At 40.3% G+C, this 17,295-nt stretch overlaps 1 protein-coding gene across 9 annotated transcripts in view; it reads left to right on the forward strand.

Annotated features, from left to right (window-relative positions):
* Nucleotides 1–17,295, forward strand: part of SMOC1 (SPARC related modular calcium binding 1) — a 136,427-nt gene that overhangs the window by 69,182 nt on the left and 49,950 nt on the right. For 5 of the 9 annotated variants that reach the window (XM_030485198.1, XM_030485200.1, XM_030485202.1 and 2 more), the window contains exon 6: nt 16,081–16,170. In XM_030485198.1, the coding sequence (XP_030341058.1) occupies nt 16,081–16,170 (90 nt within the window). The remainder of the gene's footprint in view (nt 1–16,080; nt 16,171–17,295) is intronic. The other 4 variants (XM_030485199.1, XM_030485203.1, XM_030485206.1 and 1 more) reach the window with 1 other exon arrangement.

Here is a 17,295-nt window from a genome sequence, read left to right on the forward strand (position 1 = left end):
AACTTAAAATTCCTGCCAATTAAACATCTAGAATTGGGCTCCTCTTTGTGGCTTTAACAGCGAGAAATGGGCTTAAAGGCAGGCTTCATTTCAGGGAAATTCTCCGCTGCAATTGTGGGCAGGTTGGCAAGAGAACCATTTGGTGGCTCTCTTTTTGCTGGTTTCCAAGAGTCTTACCTCCAGAAAATGTTAATGGCCTAGTTGTACAGCCAGTAGACTGAGCAATTTGAATCCATAATGAGCCATTAGTCTGAGTCAGTAATTAGACTGAGCAGTAAAGAGTGAATGCTCTCCTCAGGCAAACCCAAGTGGAGGACGGCTTGTGCTGATGTAAATAAATGGAATTGTTTGTGCATGGAGACCTGGAAGCTTTGTCTGCTGGTGGTAAGAAGTCAGGTGCAGCTGGCGCTAATTCACCTGCTGTCATCTTGCAAGGAGGTTGGTACGTCTCAGAAGACAGATAATATCTTGGCAAAAACGTCACATTGATATATGACCAAAACCTGAGACTGGGACTTTGGTCTTTACCTTCTCCAGTTCTTTCTGGATTCAACCAGGTACTGACCAAATCTGAAACAGAGCTGTGCTATTACACAAACTGAGCTTTAAGAGCCAAATTATTCCTGCCTCTCCAACCTCATAAATACTAAGAAAATGTTCTGTGATGGCTTTAGAAGCTTGTGGAGGATACAGGAAAGATAGAGAAATATTTTATGGCCTCATCAGTAAGGTGGAAGAAATACAAGTTTACTGGGGCAGTATGAAGTCAAATGATGGTTCTCGCTGGTGAACACCATCTTATGATGAATTTCTTGCAGAAGATTAACAGATATTAAGTCTGCAGTGTGAGCAAAACAATTCCTCTGGATCCCTTATGTTACATATTTATTTCTAAATAATATACTAGTTTATAAGTCTGGATCAAGGAGAATAGAATCATAGAATAGTTAGAGTCAGAAAGGACCTTAAGATCATCTAGTTCCAACCCCCCTGCCTTGGACAGGGACACGTCTCACTAAACCATGTTGCCCAAGGCTCTGTCCAACCTGGCCTTGAACACTGCCAGGGATAGAGCATTCACAACTTCCTTGGGCAACCCATTCCAGTGCCTCACCACCCTCACAGTAAAGAACTTCTTCCTTATATCTAATCTAAACTTCCCCTGTTTAAGTTTGAGCCCGTTACCCCTTGTCCTACCACTACAGTCGCTAATGAAGAGTCCCTCCCCAGCATCCTTATAGGCCCCCTTCAGATACTGGAAGGCTGCTATGAGGTCTCCATGCAGCCTTCTCTTCTCCAAGCTGAACAGCCACAGCTTTCTCAGCCTGTCTTCATATGGGAGGTGCTCCGGCCCCCTGATCATCCTCATGGCCCTCCTCTGGACTTGCTCCAACAGCTCCATGTCCTTTTTATGTTGAGGACACCAGAACTGTTCACAATACTTCAAGTGAGGTGCCACAAGAGCAGAGTAGAGGGGCAGGATCACCTCCTTTGACCTGCTGGTCACACTTCTTTTGATGCAGCCCAGGATACGGTTGGCTTTCTGGGCTCAAGCGCACACTGAAGCTGGCTCATGTTAAGTTTCTCATCAACCAACACCCCCAAGTCCTTCTCTGCAGGGCTGCTCTGAATTGCTTTCTGAAGGAATACTCCTAGACCAGAGCTGATATGTTTCTGATCCGTCTTTTCTAGGTAATATATACACATGTACATAAAGTCTGTGCATACAGTTTCATGCTTCTGGACAGAGCTGCATGTATAGTGTAGCTGTGTGGAAACTGTCATATGCATGTATAATGTCTGCTTCCAGAAAGCAGCAGATTTTCTGTGTGTGTGTGTGCTATGTGAATGCTCCAAGTCCTCTTGATGTGCAAAAGCTCAATTTATCTTTCCGTGCACTGATGGTGACCGTTCCTCAGTCTTCCCTGATCAAATCTAGCAGGGGGCAGGAAATAATCTCTGGGAGAAGCATGAATGTGTGCTGCTTCTCATGAAACTGGGATAAAAACTCATGTGACTGCAAAGATTAGTGCAACAAAACCACTGTCCTGCAAAGGCCTGAGTGGGCTGTGAACAAAAAGCACTATAGATGGAATTTGTAACGCCCAACATTTTGGTTAGCACATCTTTGTATTTCCAAGAAAACTTAATGGTGGAATTAAAGTTTGCTTCTCCATTATAAAAATAGTTCTGTAAAAAATACCATTACTTTAATTAGTAGGTTTGCCAGTTGATAGATATTCAGAATTCTGCCCGGTTCCTATCACTATCCCTGTACTGTACATAATCTACAAAATTGTTTATTAAATTCCACTGAACTGTAATTTTTCGAAAGCAAGTAGATATAGGTATGGCATAGGTATGGCAGATTGAAGTTTGCCAATATTGCAGATTTTATAAAACAGAGAGAACCCGGCTTTTAGGTGGGAGTTGTGATCAATTTTTTGTGAGAAGAGAGAAATACAATTTTACAATACTGTACATACTGGATCACTTTTTTTTGGAGCAGCGTTCTAAGAAACACTTAGATGTATCTCATAAATACAGGTTTATCTCATAAATATAGATGTATCTCATAACAGATTTTTTGAAATATTAAGGTCTAGATGAAAAACTCAACCTCAAATTTGCTACATAAACAGTAGAATTAAAAACAATCCTTTTGGGTCCCCACATCATTGACTTGTCTGAAATTGTCTAGTTTTCATCAAGACTTTTTTTTTTTTGTGGGCCTCAGAACATATGTATCAAATTTGAGGCTGAAGAAAGTTTCATTGGTAAGTTTAAGCAGAAAGCAAATTCTGGTTTAAAGTGTATTTTGTTTGATATAATACAAGAATTCTGCTTTCATCTATAAAGCAACAGTTCTAATCGGTAGGTTAGTCTATATAATATGACTTAATAAAATTGTAGTTTACAAGTGTTATTATAGCAATCTACAGACTACTCATGTCTGTAATGTCTTAAGGACAGCTGTAAAGGCTTTTAAATAATTAAGTCATAGTATTGAGCAGCCTGGTGAGTAGATCTAATAAGCAGACTAACAATTGATTAAGCCACATCTGTTAAGGTATTAACTGTTTATGTGCTATACACAGATTTCTGGTGTCTGACCAATTATGGCTTGCAGAGAAATGGAATACTTCTGGGGTCTGTGGGTTGTTTTTGTCATTTAAATACTTCATAGCTCTGTGGCCTCAACACCTTTTCTTTTTTTAAAGAGTTGTTAAAAAAATTCTTCCCATGTTCTTTTAGTGTCTGGATCAGCGTGCCAAGATGTTATCCTACTATGCTATGTATTTGTCTAGATCCTTTAAAACAGCATCATTGTAACTTTGAAATTAATAGTCCTAGACTTCCTGTTTTCTGTAGCTGTTTCTTAAAAATAAACCTGAGGATAAATTGGAGAAATTGCAGGGTTTGTAGGTAAACGAAGCTAGAAGTTGTTTGCTTCTATCAGCCTAACATGAACCTATTTTGTTTGAGTATTCGCATCCCGTAGAAGAATCTAGACATCTGAACCTTAGTATTGTATTCTTTTCAATCAATGTAATGTACAAAGAAATGTATTTTGTTGTGGGTGCAGGGGTTCGGCTGAGGGACTGCAAGTACTTTCCTTTCAACTCCTTTGCCCCATAAGCAATATCAATGTTTCTCTGTAAGAGAGAGAAACTAGGAAACTGTGATGGGAAAGCTTGAATGAATGCAGAGCATGTGTGCTTGTAAACAAAGTAGGGGGAAGCTGGAGAGGCAACCACAATGTTTGTTCAAGTTTCTGAGGTGGCATCTATGGGAATTAAAGCTTCTTTAGAACAGATCTTGCTGGAATAATAGCTTCCCTTCATGCATTCATCTGGGGTTTTGTTCTATGTTGGTAGCAAGAGAGATGTATTGCAAAATGCTTTGATAAAGTCTAGGAGTGGAAGAAGTCTTACCAACAGACTGAATTTCTCTGCGCTGTGTCCATGTCTTTTATTATGTGTCACTGTGCTCAGCTTGGAGCTTAGATTCTGATGGAACGTTTAGGTGCCGCAGCAAAGCAATTCTCAAGTGTAAGGACTTGACAGATTTTATCTCGACTGTCCAGCTGCTCACAAATACGCCTTTAAATGATGATGGTTCTGAAGGTCTTGGGCTCATTTTGAACAGTCAATCTGTAGATGTCTGGCAGTCTGTAACTGAGGGAGGAATGACCTTCCTCCTCATACATTTTTTTTTTTTTTTTTTTTTTTTTTTAGTTTTGAGAATGTGGTGTCACTTGTACCCCATGTACATTTCTGAGATGTGCTTTGTTCCATACATACAGATTTCCTTCTGAAGCACATTAAATCCTTTGGACATCCTTTCAGCGCTACTTGGTTACCCTGCCTATCTGCCTCTAGCCATTCTTCTCCATTCTTTCCCTCATACAGAAAAGCTATTCCTTCAGTTTCATAATCAGACAAAAAAGCTCCTTTAGACTAAATTCAGATCCTGGGGTGGAGTAGCTGAGACAATGTAGTTAGAGAGCAGAGTTGTGCTCACTCACCAAAGCTCTGAACCTCTACTCTTACTGATTCTGGGGGAGAAAAAAACCTGTAGAATCAAGAAGTGAATAAAAAGTATATGTAGGTTTTTTCCCCTTTCCATCATTTGCACATGTGCAATACAGGCGTTGCACCAAGGTATCCATTCTCTTTGCCTCTGAGGAAATGAAAAGGTGCATTGTAAGCCTAAAACTAGTCTGGTTGTCAGCCAGGAATTAGTCCTCTAAAGGAGAAAGGGAGAGGGGCTGGTGAGAGAAGAGTCTGGGAAGGGAGAGCTGGAAGGGAGAAAGCACACTTTGAGATAGGTTCAGTGCACATGTCTAAAGATGGAAGGGGTCTTGTGCTTCCTCAGCATGCAGGTGTCGGGAGAAAGGAAGGGAGCTTGTGTTCTTATACACAGGCATGTGTCTGGGGGAGCAGGGTCAAAAATTTAGAGTATTTACTTAATCCCTTGGAACAGCTTTTTTCTCTTCTGTTTTCTTTTTGTGTTTAACAGACTGCTTTACAGGGGACACGTGTGGTAATTAACACATGCAGCTGTAGGGCTTCAGCCATATGTCTGAATTTCAAATGGCCATTGATCTGGGAAATTTGCTGCCGTCTCCACCCCCCGCTTATAGGCCGTATTCCTTGAAGATGTGAGGGAATTTATAGAGTCTTTACCTTGAAGAGGCCAGAGCTGGAAGGAGAGGAGTGAAAGGGAATGTGTGTGATGTTGGGGAGAGAGGGAAGAGAGAATGAGATTCCAATCACACCCTGCATGCCCCTTGCCCCAGGCCACCATATTTCAGGTAGCTTCTAAAATGTTCCCAAAGCTTGGGATCTGATTGTTACTTATATGAAGCTTGTATAACAATTGTTAATTTTTTAACTCGTTCAGCAAAGTAGCCTATGATCAGAATCACAGTGTCCTTGTGGGCTTTTCAGATTGTGCTCCCCTTTCCGCAGCTGCAGGTATCTGGCCTCTTACGCAGCCTGTAAGTGGCAAGGTGGAGTTGGTTGTGGACTCTGAGCAGCCTTTCAGGAGAGGTAGTTAAGGAGGGTGTGTGTGTGTTGAGGGGAAAAGAGAATACTTCACATCAAAGCAGGGGCACCTGAAAGAAGATGTGATATACTGTAGGTAAAATCAAACCAGAGAGGCTAAACTAAACAATCATACAGTATTTGTTGCTTTTGCCAGCAGTGAACAGGCAGCTGTTGACAGCATTATAGAGCTTTCTATAGACTTCTCTCAAAGTCTGGGGCAATGTCAAGAGCTAAAATCTTGCTGTGAGATATCATGTCTTAAGTGAAATATTTCTTTGTGCGGAAACTTTTTTGTTCTTTTTTTTATTTCAGATGTCACTCAAGGCAGTGAACCAAACGGAATAAGTTCAAAATTAAGATACTGAGGTCTAGAATCCTGCAGTATCTATCATACTTCTAGTGCTTACAGGGTGAGATAGAAATGTATTCTTCTAGTCTAGGAAGCCATGAAAAAGTAAGCCTCTCTTTCAATCTGTTTTTAAACTTTCTTAGTGCTGGCTATTGCCAACTCCTTGATCTCATCACTCACTCCACAGTGTTAAGTAATGCTGACACTTTGGTGGTGTTTCTGCTCTGGAAAAAAAAAAGAGAAAACCAACAAACAACAAACTAACAAGCATTCTTAAATAGTGTGTACTCCAGCTGTTGCTGAAGGGGGACTGTGATTTACCCAGCCCTTATTACTGCTATGTTTTTGTGTGTTCTGCCTGTTTTCTCCACTTTGCCTGTGAAGTATAGTGCCAGGACTGTCTGGAGCAGCCATGTACCGTGCTGCCTCTTCTGACACACCTCCCTTTTCTCCCTTTATTACTATGGATAGTGTCCCATTCTTAGGACGAGATGGCCTAACATCCCTTCTGTGGATTAGCATGACCTTTTCCCAATAATGTGGTTGTAGCCTATATTGATATGCACTTGGATACAACTTCTATTACGCAGATGCAGCGTCTAATTCTTTTTTATTACAGCTGTTTTCCTTTCAACTGTTTATGTCCCTGAAGAATAAGGTTATTCCCATTCTTCCTTTCCTCTTCATTACCTTGGAACTTTCCTTTAGAGAAAAAGTGCTGGATTTATAGCCATATAATTTGCCACAGCAAGGGTTTTCTACACCAGTTGACCCATGAAGGTGTCTGCTGGTCAAAATGGGCCTTGGAGACTCAGTTTTGAAACTGAATGCCATCCCCACAGCCATCTGCCTTTGTCTGTTAGGAAATACATCACAATTCTTCAGCATGCTTCAGATAGACATGATTTTTGCTAACAGGTAGTGTTTGTTGCTAAGTGTTATGACTGGTCCCAAAAACCATTCAGTTCTTTTAGCTATCCCTTCATTTCTTCTTGGGTGTGTGTATCAGCAGGGGAATAACAGTAGACTTTTGAAGGACAGGTAAGTATGTAGCTGCATGAAAAATTCACTACTTCTATAGGGAGCCTCTTTCTGCAGCCTATATGAGTTCTTTAGGTTTGAAGGTAGGCTGATAACCTTCCAATGTGTCGTTGTAGCTGATCTTTTCATGACACTGAAATTGCTGCTGGTATGTAAGGAAAATAGCCGTGCTCAGTGATGGTTGCAGATTCATGTCGTTAGCTGCATGGAAGATTGCTAGAAGCTGTGAAACATCTGTCTGCTGTGCCAGGCAGGCTGCAATCCTATCTGAAAACCTAACAGATGACCAAAGCAGAGCCTGGTCAAACCTCTGAGCTTTGCTCCACTTCCCACTCCTCAACAAGCAGTTGAACTAGTGTTTTTTACCTCTGAGCTTGCATGGCTGGTGAGGATGGGCTCGCAGCTTGCGCTACAAAATGCTATGTTCTGAAATTATCTGCTGTGCAGTAAACAGGTTTACATGTAAATGTCATGCATTTACATATAGCATTTCTAGGCAAGCTGTACAGTGGGAACAATGGACTCTAGGTCAAAGAGGGATTTTAGTCCTTGCTGCTGCCTAGCTGATTTCATGAGGTATATGAACAATACAAAGGAGGATGAGTTCTGACACCATGGGATTGGGAATATGCCTGTTTTTCAAGATAAAAGTATTGCATTATTTATACAGTCATTAAGAAATGGCTTTTTTGATTATTATCTCAGTAGGATGGCAGGAACAGCAGCAGGATAGAAAAGACGCAGCAATACCAGGAAAACACTGCCTTCTTCCAAAGAATTATGAAACTTTGCCTAGGAGGGAAGGGAGGAACTGACCTCAGAGAGAAATGGTCAAATCTGGTACAATGGAAATGGTAGATTAACAAAAGTATATATGATTTGCATGTTAGCAGCTCCCTCAAGAGTCTTTGAATAGATGATAAGCAGGTTCTATTTTTTGTTTTTTGTCTTCTGGCGATTTGAGCCACTCTGGGAGCGAATTGAAGGTTTTGACTTAAGACAATTAAACCCATTGCCAAGCTAGCTGCCATTCTCTTTGGGTTAGGGACACAGCCAAAGGAGCTAAGGCTTGGTTCTGGTTGATGATAACTGTGTATTTCTAAGTAATATGATGCCATATGATTTTGGTCTAGCTTCACAAATGAAACTGCTTCAGGAGGTGTTGAGGGAGGGTGGGAATAACAAGTCTTTGAAGATGGCAGGGGGACAATGTCTTCATATCTTGAGAGAGATTCCATATTGGTCAAAATAAAGCTTTTTGTGCAATTCTAAACTGGAGATGGTCTCAAACTAACCTGACCTTTATTACCTACTTCTCCTTTTCAGCAGATAAGGTTCAAATATGGCCTTTGGTGTTTATTTTCCCATTACTTCCAAATCTTTGAAGAGACCTGTTTTTGCCTTTTGAGTAGGAATTTGGCTGTGAGTCTGAAAATTGTAAAACTGCAAAAGGTAAACCTATGCAGAATGACGAGTCTTCTCCATCCAGGCTTCATTGTATTTGACTTTAGCAGTGCTCTATTAACCAGTCTGAAATCTGATCATCTGCTTCTCTGCTCATCTCCTATGGACAAATTGCTTTGATAGAAAAGAAGATCTGTGCATTGTACTTTGGCCCCAAAATGAACTGAAAATTCTAGTTAAATTCAAAACAGCAGGACTGTGTGCAGGTTCCTTGTTCTGAATTAGTTCTCTATTCAGGCTGCTTGAGAGATACTGCTGCTTCTTGTCCAAGTCTACAAAATTGGTTGACTGCTGTTTTCTGTTCACAATTTAGAGAGAAACTGGCTGAAAACCAAGAAATCTTATTTCACAGGTCTCATGGTTTTGAACCCCTCATTATTCACTAGAACACAAGAGATCACGTAAACTCGTGGCTCCCTGCTGTCCTCCCAAATTAGTTGACAGCACTATAGTTGGGATCTTAGCTTCAGAAAGGGGAGAGCAACAGGCAAGTCTCAAGTTTGAGTTAGGTGAGTGCTCTAAGTGCTGACTTTAATTATTTTAAGGTTCTTGCTTTGTCTTCTGCTTGGAAGCACGCCTGTATACCTGAGGAAAAATATTATTTGGAATGCTATATTTCTATGAGTGGGTTAAAGCAACAACTTTTCGCAAGTACTGAAGCAAAGTTGCATCACTAGAAAGTTCACAACCAGTCCAGCTTAATTCTCTGAGCCTTCATGGCTGAATCTGCTTGTTCCTAGAATAACATGAATGTCTGTCTGCATTGGCACCAAAATCCGTAAGAGTTGTGCCATCAAAGTGGTAAAATATAATGGCTTAGTTTTCAGCTGCATTATCCTCCATGCAGCAGAACTAGGAAGAATTATTTTGTTCTCCCCAGAAAGGTTTGCATAACTTATAGAAGTGAGTCAGATATTTAAGTGGTAATTACCATAGGGCTTGGTTCAACCTGCAAAGTTCAAATCTGAATCTGGATCTGAACTTTCCCAGAGGCAGGGGGTGTGTTTCGACATTGTGTTGGTTTGATCTATTATAGTGCAAGCTCTGAAATGCAGGTCCAGATGTGGAATGGGATTCTGTATCTTCCCAAGTATATTCAGAGCCACTTTTTTGTTAAACTGACTCCTTTAAAATGGTACATAATTGAAATAATATAAAACTGGATCTCATTTTGAGGAAGAGCTTTGTGTCTGAAGGGTAATATCTTGCTGTGCCTCAATTTTTCAAAAGGAGCTATCTGAAAGCTACAAAGAATGAGAAGTTAGAGGGCAGATTTGTTTTGGCTGATTGCTGTAGAAGTATCTTGAGAACTTAAGCAGTAAATGAGGACTTTGGATTTTAGAGAGAGCCTATTTGAATCTTAGGATTCAATAGTTTTAAAAACAAGGAATCCCAGAGACTAGAGCATTGCTATTAATACAGAGTACTGCTTGAGAGCCCTTTTGACACATTTGCTTTTGAAGGACCAGGCCCAGGAAGAGGGAGCTCTTTGTTTGCAGTCAGAATAAACTCATTGTACACCCAGACAATTAACTCTTCAATCGACTTGCCAGCCTCTGTAAAGCACTCCATCCCCTCTCTGTCTATCTCCAGTTTTATTCAGACACTTAAGCACACCAATGTTTTTTGTTTATTATTCTGAAAAAGTCCTTCACAAGAATAGTCAGAGCAGATCAACATTGTCCTCCCAGCAGCATTTATCTCCGCCTGGTAGTGAATGTGTCAATCAGGAATCAAAAAGCCAAACAGAGCAGGCTTTGAATTGTGTCACGGGGGTCAGAGTTACTTCCAGCTGTCTGTGCGTGGGATAGGCTTTCTTACAGGGCGAAGAATTGAGCTGCCATACAAATGCACTGACTACATTGGACCACAAAGTCCTTGGGGCTTGAGTGGCTTTTTTCATGTTGATGCACCTGCGAGGGAGATGTGAGAAGAAAGGGGGGGAACTAATGCCTTCCTGAAGGAGAAGAGGAAGGCTCCTCATCCTATCTGGATGATGCCTGGAATGCAGTGTTGAAATAAACACTGCCTGCATCTGTATGGCATACAGAATAATTGATGTAGGAAGGGAAGAATCACTGCAGTAACAGTCCACACAGACCCCTTTCACGTTCAGCACTCAGGCATTTTTTCACCTTTTTAAGCAAAACTTTTCTGTATTTTGATCCGTGTCCAAGTGTTTGTGGGCTGTTATATCCAAAGGGAGCACATTGTTGCTGTTTCTTAATACGAAGGCAATAAAGACTGAAAACTCGCTTTTGCTGATTTAGTTTAAAAAGTTGGGGTTTTTCTTAACAGCTGTGGGATCTCCATGCATAGAAGTGGTTGGACTTGATGGTCTTAAAGGTCTTTTCCAACCTAAAAGATTCTATGGTTCTATGGAAAGGGGTATGAAAATCTGGCAGGGAAGTCTATCTGCACTGGTGCATTTCAATTTCAGCTGCTTGGCAAGAAATTATCTTGATTTGGCTGGATTGTAAGAATTTCAATTTTTTTTTTGCATGAATGCTAACTTTCTCCATTTATGTTGGCAATATATGTCTCTGCATAAAAGTTGCTGGAATGAACATGTATTTTTGTGTAAGACCCCATGTAGTGCAGCACAGGTTTTGTTGTTTTTTGGTTTTCAGTTTTCTTTTTTGATACTTAAAACAATACCCCCAAGCCTGGAGATAATACACAGGAATGTCAAAGTTGTAAAACTGTATCTGAACTGCACAGATACAGGGAGCTTGAGCTGACCCGACAGGTCTTTGTTGCATCTGAGTGGTTACTAAAGCCACAAAAAGGTGTAAATATGACTTAAGTCCCTAAGGAGTGCTCAAGCCTAGGAAAACTATTCTCCCTTCTTGTTGGTTTGAGAAACCCACTAAAGGTGGGCTGTGCTGCATCAAATAGGACAAGTTAAGAATTCACTCATTGTCCTGGCTATCTGTGCTCTAAATTGCCTATTTAGCTTGAGCTATGCTCAGTAGTGGCTCACCCCAAACCAGATGATGGTAAGTGAAGGACCCACTTGACACTGGAAAAAGGCTGCCTCCTCCCAGGGCAGCACTATGCACTTAGAATTGTCATCCTCTTATTCTATCAGGCTGACTCAAAGTCTGGGAACCATTGGCATTCAAGCTGTAGATTTACAAAAAAGATAGATTTTGCACAAGGCCTGGATGGTTGACTCCATAAGCATTAGCACACTTTAAAATGGTAGAAATATTTACAGGATGTCTCATGGATTCCAGTGAAAGCACAAAAGTGATGTACAGAAGGTTGAGGTTGCTTAGAAAAACTATAGATCTTGGCCTGTTAACATGGTGATACAAATATATAGATGACTTTTGCAGTGGATATATTTTCTTGGGTGTATGTGATATGGGAGGTTATTTCTATCATGTAACTTATCCCCTTTCTCCAGCTTCCTTTAGGTGGCTTGAGGCAAGAACAGTGATTCAGAGTAGCAGGCAGTTACTTCATATTTTTTTCCATAGTAATTTATGCTTTTGCAATGTCAGGGAGTTTACTTTTCTCCTGACATAACTCAAGTTGCTCATGGCCTCGGTGCCTGTTGTTCAAGTAAAAAATCACTTTAACAGTTGTCTTCCACATGAACTGAATCTCCTTGTCTGTCAACCCCAGCGTGCGCTATAGTCACTCCAGATGTGGAAGCTTGCTAGATATTCTGTAAGGCTATGGGAGGGGAGTCCTAGTGGGATAATACAGAGTTCTTGCCCAAACTAGCAGTTGATCTGAGTCTGTTCTGAGTTATTGTCATGCTAATGCTACAAAAACCGTTGCCTCTGACACCATTAGTGCAAGTGGGCTTCTGATTTATAGCCATGGTATCTTAATGTGAAAATGGCTTAGGAAGCGTTGTTTGGACCTGCCTGTTTCACTCTTATCAGTGATAAGATAAAAATGCAATTTTTCAGTTAGTGCTAGTTGAGATGGAAAAATCGGTTCAAGTTTTGCAAGTGTGCCCTGGGAAAAGGAGAATTACTGGAGAGGAGTTTTTTGGCTTTAAAATGATGTCCTGTCGGGAGGTATTCTGTTGGGTGATGCTGTCTGCATTCAGTGGCTGTCTTGGAAAAAGAAAGTGGATATTCATGCTGGGTTGTAAAACATGGTAGAGGAGCATGCCAATGCACTCTTCATCAAGGCTCTGTGAATATTCTGCCACCAAGGATATTATATTTGATGGTTCTGCAATGATCTGAAAGCATTGCCATCTAGAGGGATTAAGCAGCACTTACTTGACTTCTTTGATCCCTCTGTGACATGCTCTGCATGAAGAATTATTGCAGTTACATGCCTTTTTTGAAAATGTGGGACTTAATAGTTTTTTGAAGAAAAGAATAGATTGTACCTGATGAACATACTTCATTACCTTTGGCTCCAAAGTAACAATATCCTGTATATCTCCTATAATATCACAGGTGACCCTAGGTCTCTGAAGTAGCTTGGCTTTCTGTTCTATGTTAAAATGCTTCTTTAAGGAAAACAAAATACTTGTTCAAAACTTTCAGGTATGTAAAATAGAACTTATTCCTTGTTTACTAGGAGCAAACAGACCAGTGGAACAAATGTTCAAATGTTCGGTGTGATGAACGGTGTATTGAGTGAGAGGAAGAATCAAATGAGGGTAGACAAGTATTAGGGTTGTTCTTCTGCCCAAAGGGAATGTCAGTGAAACTTTTGCCATAAGCTAATTTGAAACACTGAGACCTACTGAGAATCCTCCCATTTAAGAAATAGATTTGGTAGTTTCAGAATAAGAAGCTGGCAGCTGGGAAGTGAGCATGGTGTTTTTAATAAAGTGCAATTTTTGTCTTTTATGTGACTATTTCATGACCTTTAAAAAAATAATCAGAAATATCCCTGGCTTTTGATTTTTGAAATATGGTGAATGTAATTACAGGGCTCTTGCCTATTGCATTTTTTCTTGTATGTGTGATGAAAGAATTGTACTAACTTGAACAACAGGGGAGTAATTATACTTCCCTCTATTTGCAAAACCCTTAATACTGTACTGGGTGCTGCTATAGTGTGGACTTAGTGACAATTTGGCCTTAGTAACCCAGTGAGGAAATGAATGTGTAGTTCACAGAGCCATTTTATCGAGATTATCTTAAACAACCCCCTCAGTTCAAAGGTTAGTTTGGTATTTTTGTCTATTTGCTGCATTTATTCAGTCACTGTTTAATACTCTTCAGTAGCTTAATGGCTAACTTTGTACAAAAACTGCTGTAAGATTCTCTTCAAGAAGAATGTACTTCCCAAATTTTAATTGCTTACTGCCTCTGTTCTTCACACAAACACACACACACACACACACACACACGCCTAAAAGAAACCCCCTGAACCTGAAGCATCCCGAGTTCTGCCAGATTTCACATAATGGTTTGGATAGTGCTGTGGCTCAGATCCACTTCTAATTTTTCTCCATTGTTGGCTTCTGGGTTGCTGCTTTAAATCTGAAAAGCAATTCTGTAATTACTTGGTGCAGAAGCATTCATGAGAACAATAGGAATAAACTTTTTATCATACTGGTAATTTTTATGCTAGATCTCTTCCTTTTTTATGTAACTTCAGAATTATTCACCTTTCCAGTTGTTCTGTAAGTATCTTTTGCAGTTTTGGATTGGTTTCTCAATCTGTAAAGCCAACCATGTTGATTACATGCTGCTCACTGCTTCATTACAGTGTGAAGTGTCATCCTAAACAAATAACAAGCCTTAGCTGTGGTTTCTGGGATCTTGCAGAAGCAGAGCAGCCTATTCTGACAAAAAAAAAACCCAAAACCAAATGCAAACAAAAAACCAACAACTTTTATTCAAAGATTACTTTAAAGGGCAAAATCTTCATTCTTGTAAATTAAGCAGGATTTGGGGATTTTTTTTACTTTTTTTTTTTCTTCCCCTGAGAAATTAGTTGTTCAAACTTTGAAAGAAAACCACTGCTTATCCCTATTACTGGTAATACCCAATAACAGGAAAACTCTGAACACAAGTTGACTGAAAAATGGTAAGTATTTTTTCTTCCAAATTTTTTTTGTTGTGCTTGCAGTTAAGCATAAACCCGAATACAATGAGGAAGAGGGAAAATGACAATAGGGTGTGTCTTGCTTGTTTCTGTCAACCTCCTTTACTTCAGTGGATCTCTGAGGTTGAAATTGAATTACCAGTACACTTTTTTGCTTTCTGTGAATTACATTACTTTCTGTGGAAATGCATAAAGTTAGTGATCTGTGGAAGAGGTGTTTAGGCTTTTGCTCACTTTATAAAACTGCAAATACAGGTATGTGTGGAAAAACAGCCTACAAGCCTCTGTTTTCCATCTCTGCCTTGTCTTCCCCCTTGTAATGGTCTCGTACTTTTGTAATAGGAACTAACGCAAGGGAAGGCTGAGGGCAGTTATTGCTACCTCTAGGAGGGGCTGTTCCATGCACCTTTCCTCCGAATGTTGTCTGCCCTGTGCATCTGGTAGTCATGGAGACGGTGGCAAGCTTGGCTTTTCTGGCATGGACTCCTCCCTCCAACTGATTTTTGCTGTGTAACTTTACATTTTAGGTTACTGCCCACTTTGCTGATGTCTAGTGTCATCTTTGTCCATAACATATGCAAAAACCAGTTGTAACAAACTGTAAGTTTTAAAAGTCACTGTACTCAAACAAGGGAGAAAAAAGGCATTTCTAGGCTAATCTCATCTTAGTTTACATCCCACCAATATTTTATTTTCTAATCTTGCAGTGTAACAAAGACTTTCCTTTGCAGTTTGTTCCAACTTAGCTTGTCCCCAGTCAAAAGTTTTGCCTCACTTAATGCTATGCCACTGTTATAGTGCTGTGTAAAGATGTGTCCAAGTTCTGGATTGAAATCCAGATCCCTCTGAGTGCTAAGGAAATTAGACTCAATCTGAATCCAAGCTGGAGCAGTAGATAATACAATGGACAGGCGAACAAAGCCAAACAGAGTGTAAACTGAACACTTTTCCCTGTGGTCCATGTCTAAATATTGAGATTTATAGTTCCTATGGAATCTCTTCTGGTTTAAACTTTTAATTATGAAAGACTTGTGGTCAGAAAACATGGCGTGCTCTTGCACATGAAAAAATGAATGAGGGAAAAGTTCTTTTTCCACAATTTTGCAATTAGAAGACATTGCCACAGCATTGCAATTAGTGAACGCCTTGATGCAGACATTGTAAGAAAAAAGATTTGCTATTGACCATCCCTTTCTAACAGCTCTGCAGTGAATGCTGGTGCCAGGTTCTGCACAGGTAAGTTTCAGAAGAAGAGGTTTTCTTTTGAACAAAAAGAATAAGGAGAAAGACACAGTGGGGCAGCAATCTCCAGACTTCCGCTATCTCAGGAAATGACCTGTGTGGGATGTATGACCTGAAACTAAAAAGGTGATTGCCTGATCAGTGCAACAAGGGGAAAGTACCAGGTGATGAACACCAATGGTTTGGGGAGGGAGAGGGGAGGAAGGGTGGGAGGCTTCTTCTAAGTCTAAGGATACTGCTTGATGCATGCTTGCTATGTAAAGTGTTATTGCTGTTAGTATAAACTGTATTCGTTCTGTCTGTCTTCTCTCCCTTCTGGACTTGGCCGGGCCATGTACAAATCCCAATCATTCAACAGTACTGGAGAGTAGATAGTATTTACCTCAATAATGGTAGTTTCTTTTCGATTCTTTTTAACCCTCAATTCAGATGATGGTTCGAAGCCAACACCTACCATGGAAACCCAGCCGATTTTTGATGGAGAAGGTAAGAACATCCCTTAAAATAACAATAACAAAAAAAGCCACTTCCCTCTCCCTTTTCCCAAGGATTTATGACTCAAATGCTTTCTTTATCCTGCAAAGCAGAAAAGCCAGTGAATCTCATAAGTTATCCAAATTTCACAGTGCCCTCGGGACCTCAGGCATTTTCCCTAATCCTTTTACATCCTCCTCTCTTCCTTGGAATCCAACAATAACACCAGTTGATGAGATTCCTGAGGTAACCTTGGAGGAAAAGGTGTCACAGCAAAAAAAAATGTGCATCAAGTCAGACATGGCAACTTCCCTAGACTGTCCATATTCTCTTGTTCTCTCCATCCTCATGATGCCAGTGCTGGGAGTTTCATAATCTCTGCAGTGTATTACAGCTTCACAAAAGGGAGGGCAATGCTAAACCGCAGCTTGTGAATACTGAGTTGGAAGAAAATTGCTGGGAGGTTTCTTTTTTTAACAATTACTTTTATTGATGCACATACTATTTAAGCAAATGAAGTCAGTGTCTTGGGCCCACTTAATTCATGGCCCACCAAGGCAGTTTCCTTCTCAAATGGGCTAATCTTGTGATTGTATTACTTTGGAAAGGGACTATTAGACCTTAGTCCATTAGAAGCCCTGAAACAAGGATAAAAAGGCTGTCATCACAGAGGGCTCAAGCCTTTTGCACATACAAAAATAAATACCAGTGGGGATAGTGGTCCTTGGGTAGTGAATGGGCTGCTTATATCTTGCATATTACTTAGAAGTAGTGCAAGGTTTCTACAGCTTTAAATCTGCAACCGTTACAGTCAAGCTATGGGCTGAAGCCTGAACCACTCTGTGACCCACCTGAATCTGTGGATCATAAGGCAGTGAGGGAAAACCTATGCTTTTTCATACCTGACTGTTGTATTTGAAACAGTTTTTAAACTGGAGCAAAATCAGAAATGGAGACTATTGAGCAAGAGTAGGTGGTGCTGCCGCCTACTCTTGCCTTCTTGTAAAAACAGGTGATGGGATGGGGGTTTTCGTTGCTAAAATAAGCTTATTTAATGGCAAGATGCTGTAGTCCTTTCACTTCCATTTAGTGATTGTAGGTTTGTAAGAATCTTCTTGGGAGCTTTGAGAAACAAAG

Source organism: Strigops habroptila, chromosome 4 (genome assembly GCF_004027225.2).
Source record: "Strigops habroptila isolate Jane chromosome 4, bStrHab1.2.pri, whole genome shotgun sequence".
In the NCBI taxonomy this organism is placed as follows: Eukaryota; Metazoa; Chordata; class Aves; order Psittaciformes; family Psittacidae; genus Strigops; species Strigops habroptila.